A 13,284-nucleotide genomic window follows, 5' to 3' on the forward strand; every position below is an offset into this window, starting at 1 on the left:
TTCGGGATCTACATAGTCTAATGTTCTTTCCTTCACTTCCAAAGGACCCTGACTCCAACTCTCTCTCTCTCTCTCTGCCTAGCAGACTCCTGTTCTGCATCCTCTGCTCGGCTGCTGACTGTCGACTCTCTGATTCTTCTAATCTGCTAATCCTAGCTCCTATTATTGAGAATTCCCTTTTTGTTATGACGTCAGATGTGTGGTTCAAAAACGTGACCAACTCACGTGGCTCAGCACACGTTCTCCAAACACACTTTTGACAACAAAGAATTCTCAACTAACCTATTTTTTTTAATTCAGTTTTCATAAAAGAACGAACAATTACATTCTTTTTACAATACAAACTATATCTATTTCCAAAACAATAGCTAACTTCTAACATTCCAATTTCTAAATCTATTTCTGAACCTTGCTTACAAGGTTCGAGTCTCAGCTTATCCTTATCTCATTTCCCACTTATCTAATGTTCTTCTTATTTACAGGAAAAGAGGACAGCCTTTTCTTGTAACACTAGGATCGGTAAAAACAATTCTTCTAACACAGCAATTTTCTTTTTTTTTACTACTTTACAATGATTAAAATCAAAATATAATTCTACTAAACCGTATGTCTAGAATCCGTATTCCAATTGTGATCAATATTCATTACATGATTTTGATTCTAGAAAATGTTTAGTTAAGTTTCTTTTTTTTTTTTTAGAATTTTAAGGTTTAAAATTTTTTTTTTTAGCCAATTTAAGGCTTAAGCTGTCTTAAAAAGAAATTGATATTGATATCTTGCTTAATTTGTGTCTTGATATCTTGCTTAATTTGTGTCTGACAACCATGGATCAAGTTTAATGCCAATTTTAAATATTTGAATTTTTTTTATCAAGAGAGCTTATGCACATATACCCCTAGAACCCATTAAAAATACCCCAAATAAACTAAAAGTTTTGGATACTTTATTAATTTTGACATGACAAGTAAGTACCATTGGTTTTAATTGAAATTCAATATTTCGATTTTCGATCTTATTCTGAAGAAGTACCAAATTTTCCTTACATCCTCTCTGGCAAAATTAGTATATTCATGTTTAATACCAATTGTTAAAATTTCAGTCCAAGTATTTGGATTTGTACAAATAGCATCCACCTTTTCTTTGGCTCCTTTTACATAAAACTAAGTTAAACTAAATATAGCCCACATTACCTACCTTTATGTTTAGCGGCTGGGTTCTAAATTCATAATCATCGGCTACTTACTTTAAGAGTGACTCCTGTACATACAAATATATAACTTTATATAAATCTAATATATAAAAGGCAAAATGTGTTTGTGTGTATGTATGTTTGCATGTCTGCTAAAAACTTTTGACACACGTGACAGATCCTCACGAGATCTGTATCTATTATATAAATCTCACCTATCTGTGTAAATGTATGTATGTTTGTATCTCTGCCTAAAACTTTCAACGGCGGCGACGGATTTTCACGAGATCAATATAATCAATATCATTATGAAGCTTGATCCTTTGGACGACAAATATGCGAAAATTGGCCCAAAACATTCATTCCTTCACCCTCAACTGGGCAGTTTTGTACAAGGAGGAGTTGTTTTTCTCATAGACATTTTCACAAGTCATTGTCTCCATTGGATTAACTACACTTAATTCAAATGCTCTCGACTTCCGCTTGTGCCATGGATGCAACGGCCAAGATGTTACGTTTTTTTTTCCCTCTCCTTTGCATTTGTTTGAGCCTGCCTGCCTACTACCATTTTTTTTTAACAACACCTCTCTCCATCTTGGCTGTCTACTGTTGTTTTGATCCCCCCCTCCCCCACTACAACCACTTTTTTAGGAGGGTTCCTTACTACACCACCTACATACACCCGGGCAACGCCGGGGACACCTGCTAGTAGAAAATAAAGCACAAAATGTTTTCTACTACTTATGTCTATTGAACTAATAAGTGCTTTTCCTTGTGCGGACATAATTGGGTGAGTCTTAAATTTCTATAGTTTTTCAACATTTAAAATTTTTATCTTTATTTTTCTCCTGATGTACTGAATATTTGTCAAGGAAACTCATAAAAAAAAAACTGTCACTAATTTCATTTTAAACACTTTTCTTTTTTAGAGGATTTAAAAAATTTTGCCTCTGGAAAAAAGTTATTTAAAAGTTTCCGTTTTAGAATTTTAAGAGTTTTTTTTATTTTTAAGACATTACATACAATGAGATGGTTGCAAAGTGGCAGGAGGAGTAGGAGAAATACATATGGAGAAAGCCACGTAAACCCTGTGTATCGCTTTATTGCAGGTCAATATTTTTTTTTAATTTTGAAATTGCTATGAAACGCAGAGAAGTGAAATTTGGTATAACACTGGAAGAGTATAACAAGGTGCCTTATTTCTCTGATTTTTGTGGAATTTTAACAAATATTTTTTAAGTTATGCTAATTTTTCTATTTTCTGGTAATTTTAAGTGTGTATCAATTTATTGCAAGTGTCTATAAATGTATATTTTCGGTAATAAAACAATATTCTAACTTCATATTTCTATTTATATGAAATAAAGAACATATTCAGTAACAATATTAACCAAAAACAAGGACAACTTTCACATTATTTTGTTTAAGGAAATATTTATTTATCAACATAACTCCCATGCTTCAAAATAACTTTGAATAGCCTCTTGATGTTGGAATTTTCAACGAATGAAGACAATGTTCTTCGATCTCTTCCAATCTCCTTAGCTAGATCTACGATAGCAAAAACCTTCTGCAAGGCCTGCAACAACACGTTCCTTTTCGCTAGCTGTCAATCGACCCTTTCTATGCATTTTGGGAGATCTGCAATAAATTAATACATACTTAAAATTACCAGAAAATAGAAAAATTAGCATAACTTTTAAAATATTTGTCAAAATTCCACAAAAATCAGGGAAATACGGCACCTTGTTATGCTCTTCCAGTGTTATACCAAAGTTCACTTCTCTACATTTCATAGCAATTTCAAAATTAAAAAAAAATATTGACCTGAAAATGAAGCGATACACGGGATTTATATACCAACAGAGAGTGAAAAACAACTATTCATACTACTATTAAATATAATAAATTTGTGACGGTTTGTCACGTCACTTAAGGACATATTTTAATATACTAATACAACAAATAGGAGAGGCAGTTTGAAACTTGGCTTTATTAGTGTTCTGGATGCCTCCTTGTGTAGATTGGTGGTTTTTCAAACCAATATATTTCCGGTGGAAAATTTATTACCTTCTTACGTATCATGTTGAAGTTAGTATAAATTTTTTAATTTTCTGAAAATGAAAAAAAAAACAGAAAAATAACAACAAGAAAACTATAGGGTGCTTGTGTAGATAAGGAATCATATTATGTACTCATGTGAATTAATATAAATTCCAAAAATTATGGAAAAAAAATCAATGGAAAAAATAATTACAAGAAAAAAGTAGGGTGCTTGTGTAAATAAGGGGTAATTTAAACCAACACATTTCAGGTGAAAAGATTATTATGCACTCACGTGTCATGGCGAAATCAGTATAAATTTTAAAACTTATGGAAAATAAATCGGGTTTGTATTACGGTACACATAGAGTCGAAAAAGTTGTCGAAAACAAATATATAACAAAACCAAGCTTCTATCCATACATCATCAACGCTCTGCTGCCCAGCTGCCATCAATCGAAATGAATGGCTCTCATCTTGGGGAGGCTTCATGTTTTGACAAGCTTCTGGGCTTGACCTTTACTCCCGACCTAAAATGGAACACATATATCAAATCCATTAGCAAAGTCGCTGGAAAAATGGTGGGATCCTTCTACCGCTCCAGGAGATATCTCACTCCTGATGCAATTCTCTACCTTTATAAAAGCCAGGTTTGGCCAACGATGGAGTACTGTTGCCACATCTGGGCAGGAACTGCTAGAAGCAGATTATCCTGACTTGACAGAGTTAAAAATAGACTTCGTAGCTTAGTGGAGTATGACCTTTTCTCTTCCCTGCAACCTCTTTCCCACAGAAAAGACGTAGCGAGCCTGTCCCTGCTTTATCGCTATTTTCATGGCAGGTGCTCATCTGAACTTCAATCGATGGTCCCCTCTCACCAAACTTTCATGAAAAACACTCGTCTAGCAAGAACCACTACCAACAATTTCCCACACTCTTTATCTGTGCCTACACTGCTTGTCTGTGGAATTCTATTCCGTTTTTCTGCTTTCCAGCTGACTACAATCTGATTGTTTTCAAGTCCAATGTGAACAAGTTCTTATTGAACCGTCCCCCTAAGTAATCCAAGTTATAAAATTCCCACTAATGTTTACTATGCTAAAATCACAATGACTAATGTATACCCATTAACACTTATCCTCGAGTGGCCCCTGGGCCTTGATAAGTGGTGACCCACATGTAAAAAAAAATAAAATAAAAATGTTATTAAAGGCAAGGTAAGTTACTTTTCTACCTAACTGGATATGTTTTTAGTGTTTTTATTTAATGTAACATGTTTATTCAGCTCGAAAAACATAGTGTTTACCGATGTATTGGAAAATCAAAAATGGCGCCTGACTCTATCTTTGACACAGTAAGTTTGGGAAAAGGAGTTATAAATAAAAAACTAGACAAATACTGTTAGAAACTCGTTCAATATATGTTACTGTAACATAGGCTGACATATATTCGCTGGGTTTTTAACAGTATTTTGCATATTTTTTTATTTTTAACTCCTTTTTCCAAACTTACCGTGTCAAAGAAAGAGTCGGGCGCCATTTTAAATTTTCCAATACATCGGTAAACACTGTATATTTTTCGAGCTTTAATAAACATGTTACATTAAATAAAAACACTAAAACCGTATCCACTTATGTAGAAAAGTAAGTTACCTTGTCTTTGGCAACATTTATTTGTTATATTGTTTTTTTGACAACTTTTTCGAATTTATGTGTACAGTAATACCGACCCAATAAATCAATAGAAAAATAATTATTAAATAATTTCTCACAGAAGATACGTTGATAATCTTTCTGTGTTATCATTTTCATAGTTACATTTTTTTTTCGGTGCTTTTCTTTGGAATAAGAAAGAAGATCAAAAGTCACAGAATTGAATTTCCATTAAAAACGCAAAGTTATCCACTTAATGGTCATGCCACAATTTAATAACATATTACTGCATTATTACATAAAACACGTCATTTCACGATTTCACGATTCATTATTATTATTATTATTATTATTATTATTATTATTATTATTATTATTATTATTATTATTATTATTATTAAAGTATAACCTTCAATTTATTTTTAAAAAAAACATTTTCATTAATTAATTTTCTACTGTGCCATTTTTCGTAAGTTTTGAATATTTTACTAATTTCGACATGACTAGTAAGTACCATTGGTTTCAATTGAATATCAATATTTCGATTTTCGTTCTTATTCTGAAGAAATGCCGGTGAATTTTCAGATTAGGTCCACTCCACTCCACCTCCACAATTTTCTTTTAAATGACGACTTTTAATGGTTTTCGGTCATGCTGAATACGAAAATCGGCTTGAAATTTTGCAGAAATAATTAGTTATCGAGATATAAAAAGTTGTATTATGCATTGTATTCTTTGGCGGCCATCTTTGTTACGCGCGTAGATTTGTTTATGGTGCGCGCACGCGCGTAAAAACGATGGCCGCTAAAGAATACAATGCATAATACAACTTTTTTTTTTTTTAATATCTCGATAACTTATTTCCGCAAGATTTCAATGCGATTTCCGTATCTAGCATAATAGAAAACTTAAAGAAGTCGTCATTTAAAAGAAAATTGTGGAGGTGGACCTTATCTAAAAAAATACCGACATGACAAATTTTCTGTACTTCTGTGTGCCTAAAAGTAAACAAAACTTCAATGAGCAGAGTTTCTTTCCAAAAACGGGTCTGTTTCCCAGTAAACTACAGCATAGTCGTTTTCAGATCCAATGTTAACATGTCGTACTTTTAAATAATCGAATTCTGACCTCATCCAACTATCGTCTATAATCTTCAAGATGTTTGTCTCACCAACCATCCAATACAAACCAGGATTCATGAAGAAAAACCTGTTCAACTAAGGGAAATAACTCTACTTTTACTTTCGTTGACAGATCGATTTTTTTTTAAAAAATATGTCGTTTTAAATATAAACAATATTACGTACGTAATTGTCATGTCGAAAATATTAATATGTCTAAAAATGAAAAAAAATTCATTGAATAAGAAGTTATTTATAGTTAAAACTGCATTTTCCATCCATGTTAGAAAAAAACATTTTCATTAATTAATTTTCTACTGTGCCATTTTTCGTAAGTTTTGAATATTTTACTAATTTCGACATGACTAGTAAGTACCATTGGTTTCAATTGAATATAGACGACGAAGAGGTCACGCACAGGGGACATAACTCGGAACGCAAAATTTAGATTACACCGATATTTGTAGCCTACAATAGACTTTCTGAGTTTGTTTTAATGTACACAGATTCGAAAAAGTTGTCAAAAAACAAATACATAACAAATAAATGTTATCAAAGGCAAGATAAGTTACTTTTCTACCAAACTGGATATTTTTTTTTAGTGTTTTTATTTAATGTAATTTATTTAATATAATTTTTAATGTAATTTTTAATGTAATTTATTTAATGTAATTTTTATTTAATGTAATTCGGTTCGAAAAACATACCGTGCTTATCGATATATTTGAAAAAGATAAATGGCGGCGAGGCCTCTGTTGAATACGTTAAGTTTAGGAAAATGAGTTCAAACTAAAAAATTATATAAAATACTGTTTGAAATTCACTCAATATATGCCAGCTTATGTCACAATAACATATTGGGTAGGGTTTTAACAGTATTTTGCATAATTTTTTTTTAGTTTGAACTCATTTTCTCAAACTTAATGTATTCAACAGAGGCCTCACCACAATTTGTCTTTTTCAAATATATTGATAAATACTGTATGATTTTCGAGTTGAATAAACATTTTACATTAAATAAAAACACGAAAAACATATCCAGTTAAGTAGAAAAGTAACTTATCTTGCCTTTGATAACATTTATTTGTTATATATTTGTTTTTTTGACAACTTTTTCGAATCTATGTGTATTGTAAAACAAACCCGACTTTCTTTTCTGTTCATTTTTTTTTTTTTTTTACTAAAAGCAAAATCCCACCCCTACACAGTAGAAATCCCTAGATGTAAAAAAGCCTTCTATTCTAATAGTTTCTTCCCTGGGACTGCTAAACTTTGGAATTCCCCTCCGGGTTACCGCTTCCCTGACTGTACTGACATACAGAAGTTCAAGTGTAACAGACATCTTGCTGCTCAACTCCCTACATAGTACCCTCACTAATTATGTCCCAGATAGTAGCTCCCTACATCAAAGTGGCACTGTGTTTTGTTTGGGGTGAAAATGCAATTAAAAAAATAAATAAATAAAAGTAATTTCTTTTTTAAGAAAATTCGAGAAAATTGCATTTTTCTTACATGTTATAAAATAGACGGCAAAGATTTCACACAGAGGGGACATAACTCGGAACGCAAAATTTAGATTATATTGACAACTTTAGCCTATAGCGATAAACTTTTTTTATTCTTGGTACTTGTTTTATTTAATCAAGACATTAAAAAATATATATATATATATATATATATATATATATATATATATATATATATATATATATATATATATATATATTGTTGTGAATTATGGAAATTAGTTCTCATAAAAAATTCACTTAATTTGATCAAGTAATTTTTTTTTTACAACCGAAAAACAATTTATTATGACAGCGAGCACAAACAACCACGTTTGAGTTTTTAGACCACGAGGAAGAGGAGAGGGTGTTTTGTAATATGTCGCTTTTTCATTAGCTGACAATGCTCGATATAGGTGAAAGACTCCCTTTGGTGCGTTCATCCTCCCTTCCTCGTGGTCTAAAAATCCAAACATGGTTGCTTGTGCTTGCTGTCAGAAATTGTTTTTTTTTCCTCTCAAAAAAATAAAAAAAATTAAAAAATACTTGATCAAATTAAGTGAAATTTTTTATGAGAACTTAATTCCATAACGGAATCATTTTTCAATATTTTTATTTTTTCAATGCTTGATTCAACTAAACAAGTACCCTTTTCTTTTACTTAAATTTTTTTTTTTTTATTAATTTACTAAAAACGTATTAGCTCTTCTCGATGTATTTTTGTATATTTTTATATATTACTATCTCGACATGACAACTACGTACGTAACATTGTTTATGCTTAAAACGGCATATTTAAAAAATCGATCTATCGACTTTATCGTAACAAGCAATAAACATCCAAGGAAATGCAAGAAAAACAATTAAAAAAAGAAAACAAGAACATTAAATTTACTTTAATTTTTTATTATTACATTAAATAAAGTAGTTGAAAAAAAAAAAACTTGATCATTTTATTTATTTTATCTTTTCAATTTTTTCTCACATTTCCTCGAATATTCTTAGTAAAAGTAGAGTTATGTCCCTTCATCAAACAGGTCTTTCTTCATAATTAGCCAAACCATTAACCTTTATCTTCGAATGGCCTTTCGGGCATGACGAGCGATGATTCGTTAGTAAAAGTGAAAAAAATATATGCATATTCCTAAAAACATATAATCAGATCTTATTTACGAAAGCACTTTATGAATTTTCAGTTAATTTACTTTACAAAGGGCAGTAACTCTTAAATAGTCTACTCATTTATCTCCCTTGTCTTTCTGACGTAAATCAACACTTTATTGAATTGACAAGAATCTTTTTGTTTGTTTGTTTGTTTGTTTTTTATTTAAAATGTCATTAAAAACGTGCCCCCCCCCCAAAAAAAAATAATTTGTCTTGTTTTTAAGCAAACAGACAGATTCTGTGATGTTACTTTTCTCAACTTTGAAAGTAAAACATAGAAAGAAGGTATTATTGTAAATTAACGGACTTAATTAAATACCCCCCCCCTTAAACAAAATTTTATTTTTTAGGCGATTACATGTAAATACCCTGAACAACTTGTCCGAAAGAAAGTTATTTTAAAATTTAGTGTGGGGGATAAGTTCTGTATATAAATTTTACATAAAATGATTCACAATTTCCAGGCCATTTTGACGTTTTGGACCAATTAACCATTCATTTATAAATATATATTTTGTTATGGAAGATGAATTCTGTACCCTTTTTGGGAAGGAGTTTACTTTTTAATGCGATGATGCGTGTAGTTTTACAATCTTACCACTCGAACTTGGGCTTAGTGGTAAATTCTTTTTAAGTTAACATCCCTTAAAATTTACTTTTCATTTTATTACTAATATTATAATTTTTTTTTTTTTTCATGTTGCATCCAGTTATTTTGTAGAAGGTTTTTATTCTTCAAGCTCTTTGTATCTTCAATCACTAGTTTGTAGTGTTTGGTTTGATTGTTTTGTATTGGATTTTATCGTTTTTGTTCCCTGCTTAGCAGAACATGAACGAGTTTTACAATGGGAGAGGAAAAAGGGTTACAATATTAATGTTTGGTACATTTCAAGTCAGGAAACCAGTCAGAAAGTGCAGAGGGGGGGGGAGATCGAAAGTAAAAGGAGAAATGGGAAGAAGGAAAAGGAAGGGGAAGTGGGTTGTTGTTTTTGTTTTTGCAGAACATTATTAAGTTTTGCAAAAGGAAGTAGAAAAACAAAAAGCATCAATGTTAGAAAAATAAAAATTTTAAATAAATGGACAAACCGTTTTGAAACCACGTTTAGATGCAAATATTTTATAACAAAAAAAAAATTGAATTTTTTTTTTAACTTAAAATGTTTCTTATGAATTTCAGAAAGTAAAATATCCGTAGGAAAAGTGTTTTAATATATAAAATAGTAAGTGTCTGTGTGAGAATATTTAACCGATAAACTCTTAAACTATTGATCACATAACACTGAAATAAACAGAAAATAGTAATCATACACCAAGGATGGTTTATAATGAGTAAAATCTTTGTTTGGATGGATGAATACCATGTACAGAAATATGTTGGCAAGTTGAAATGCAAAATGTTTCATTTCAACTTGTCGACATATTTCTATTACTTTTGCACATGTGCAAATTCATTCATAGGTTGAAGTGGTTTGATTTTAAATCTTTCTTATCTATCTGCCGATAGCTCAAATGGTAGGGAACATGGCTGGAGTGCTAAATGTTTTGGTTTCAATTCTAGCTGATGGTATCCAAGTCATTTTTTTTAAGCTTTTAAAATCAGTACTATATATTAGGTACAATATAATATTCAATAGAGAATAGGTTCTGTAATCATCATTAGCAGCCGCTGCCCTTCCAGTTTACAGCATTGGCAATCATGGCTTTCCAATGCGGGTGGCTATTCATAGCCCGAAACAGCTGAACTTTTGACGATAATCCCATCCAATCGATCAAGTTGTCAGTCAAAGTGTCTTGGTCATCCTTGCTTTTTAAATTTTTTTTTTTTTTTTTTTTTTGCTAAACCAACCCTCTTACGCACACCTAGGCACCCAGGTTAGTTAATTATATAGCAAACCCATATAATTTAGGACGGAGCATTAGGTACAATATAATATTCGATAGAGAATTGGTTCTGTAATTCATCATTAGCAACAGCAGCCATGATTATTTTATAGAATTTTTTATTTTTTTATTTTGCAGAACATGATTGAGAAAAAAAAAAACAATAACATCAATGTTTTGTACATTTTTCGTCAGGAAGCCAGCATCTTCAGACAACCTGATCTATTATCACCAGATGCCTTAACAGGCATTACCACTTCGAGCCAAAGTGGACCTGAGAGCAGTGGTAATTAAGAGGCAACTCCACTGGATGTCTCTTAAGGTCATAATTAGGAACACTGAAACGGGATTATAGATTTAAAACCCATATAATTAAGGGTGGAACATTAGGTACAATATAATATTCAATAGAGAATTGGTTATGTAATCATCATCAGCAGCAGCAGCCATACCATTTAACAGCATTGGCAATCACGGCTTTCCAATGCGGGTAGCTATTCATAACGTGAAACAGCTCAACTTTTGATGATAATCCCGTCCAATTGATCAAAATGTGTCTTTGTCGACCTTGCTTTTTTGATCCTGGCATTCTACCAGTCAATACCAGATGTTCTATGTGTCTTTGACAGCAAATATGTTAAGAACATCATTTGTCTTTTCATGATTGTTTCCATCAGCATTCCTTTAGTGCATCCAGATCTAGTCCATATTTCCTCTTTAGAACTTTACAAACAATGCCTAACATTGTTCTCATAAACCAAATTTAGACCAAATTTGGCTCTGTAATAATAAATACGAAATCTACATGTATTAAAATATATCTAAACATAATTTATGACCGCCCCTCCCTCCCGCTAATTATAAATAAAATGTTCATTTCCTATGTTGTTATATCTAGGCTTGTGTTCTTGGTGTTCTTGCACTTGCGGTACTGTGAAAAAGAATTCTTCATTTTAAGCTTTTTTTTTTTTTTTTTTTTTTTTTTTTTTGCGCATGGGTGTTGTAGCGTTATCGGATTTGACAAAAGCTCTCAGAAGCATCTTTAACCCTTTATGACCTATTTGAACTAATTCGTTCAATCGTAATGAAATGAATATAACGGCATAAAGTGGGAATTGATTCAAACACGCCTTGTACATTGCTTACATTCAGTTAGGGTTGGATCAAATACTGACTTTTAACAATTAAAATACAAATACAAATACTTTCGTTTAGGTTACCAGAAATACAAATACAAATACTTTTATTCCTCAATCTCAAAATACAAATAAAAATACAATAACTGATTTAAACAAAAACAAATATAAGTACTTTTTTTTTTCAAAGTAATAAAGAAATCTGAAAATATGCAAAAAAAAAAGAAGAAAAAGAAAAGAAATATTTCCTTCCAAATTTGACAATACATTCTATATCGTGTCCTCATTGCATTTTATTATCATTAGTTTCCTTCTCTCTCTCTCTCTCTCTCTCTCTCTCTCTCTCTCTCTCTCTCTCTCTCTCTCTCTCTCTCTCTCTCTCAAATATAAATACAAATACAAAATACTATTTTCCTGGATGCCATAATACAAATACAAATTACTTTTTCTTGTGATGTTAAAATACAAATACAAATACAATTACATTAAAATTGTATTTAAATACAATTGAAATACAAATACAATTGTATTTGATCCAACCCTACATTCAGTATGCCACCATCTGTCTCAGAGAGCGAAGGATTTCGTTTGTTGCCATAAACACACTTTTTTTTCAAGTACTATGGATAATAAACAAGGTAAAGTTATGAAATGCAGAGTTTAACTATTGAACTTCATAATGAATAGGAAAAAAAATCATAGTAAAATTTAACTAAAATTTAACCATAGATATTTTTTAATCATCTACATCATAATTCAGGTCATAAAGGGTTAATAAAATTATTATGATTTTAATAAACAAACTGGATTGAACCCACGTTAAGATGCATTTTCTTTTTTTTTTTTTACTTTTCCAGTTGACACCAGAAAAGAACTGAGATTTCCCGATGGAAATGGACGAAAGTTTTCCTGTGATAATTGTGAAAATGATGCATAAATAAACAAAAAATCTGAAAAAAAATGGACATGGGTGGGTGTCATCCATGTATTTTGTTGGATGAATGGGAGAAATCCATTTCAATATTCTGTTTCAACCACCCACCCACCTCACCTCACCTCACCTCACACATAAAATGTCTTAAAGGAAAGTTCACCTTAATAAAATAAATTTTTTTTTATTCTGGAAATTTTTGTTGTTTTGTTATATTTCTTGTACTAAATATATCTTCAGCACCTCGTCTATACTAGAAGGTGAAAGGAACAAGTTTAGCATCACACCGTGTCGCAAACAGTATTGTTTTCCATTAATATAAACGGTAATCAAACCTATTTAGTATTTTGGTATTTATGCAGAATAAGCGCTGCTCCATTGTCAGAATTTTCTGGGTTGTTTACATAAAATGATGAGACGTTCTGAACGAAAGTTTTTTGATATTTTTGTTTTGTGCAAACGCTGGCCAATTTTGTCAATGAAAATTATATTATTTCTGTTAAGAAAAATTAATTGAAAAATGAAAATATTCAAGAAAATTCAATGAAAAAAAAAATTATTGAACAACTTTTAAAAAATTTAAACACAGAAAAAAACACAAAAAACAAAAAAAAAAACTTATTGTAAGTTTCATGACTAAATATATATTTTTTGAATAACAA

At 30.9% G+C, this 13,284-nt stretch overlaps 1 protein-coding gene across 1 annotated transcript in view; it reads left to right on the top strand.

Annotated features, from left to right (window-relative positions):
• Positions 1-12,818, top strand: part of LOC145263803 (UPF0415 protein C7orf25 homolog) — a 707,479-nt gene extending 694,661 nt beyond the window's left edge. The window contains exon 8 of the mRNA XM_080120866.1: positions 12,549-12,818. Coding sequence (XP_079976992.1) covers positions 12,549-12,569 — 21 coding nt within the window. The 3' untranslated portion in view covers positions 12,570-12,818. The remainder of the gene's footprint in view (positions 1-12,548) is intronic.
• Positions 12,819-13,284: the final 466 nt, after the last annotated feature.

Source organism: Euprymna scolopes, chromosome 39 (assembly GCF_053919585.1).
Source record: "Euprymna scolopes isolate OS-2025 chromosome 39, ASM5391958v1, whole genome shotgun sequence".
In the NCBI taxonomy this organism is placed as follows: Eukaryota; Metazoa; Mollusca; class Cephalopoda; order Sepiida; family Sepiolidae; genus Euprymna; species Euprymna scolopes.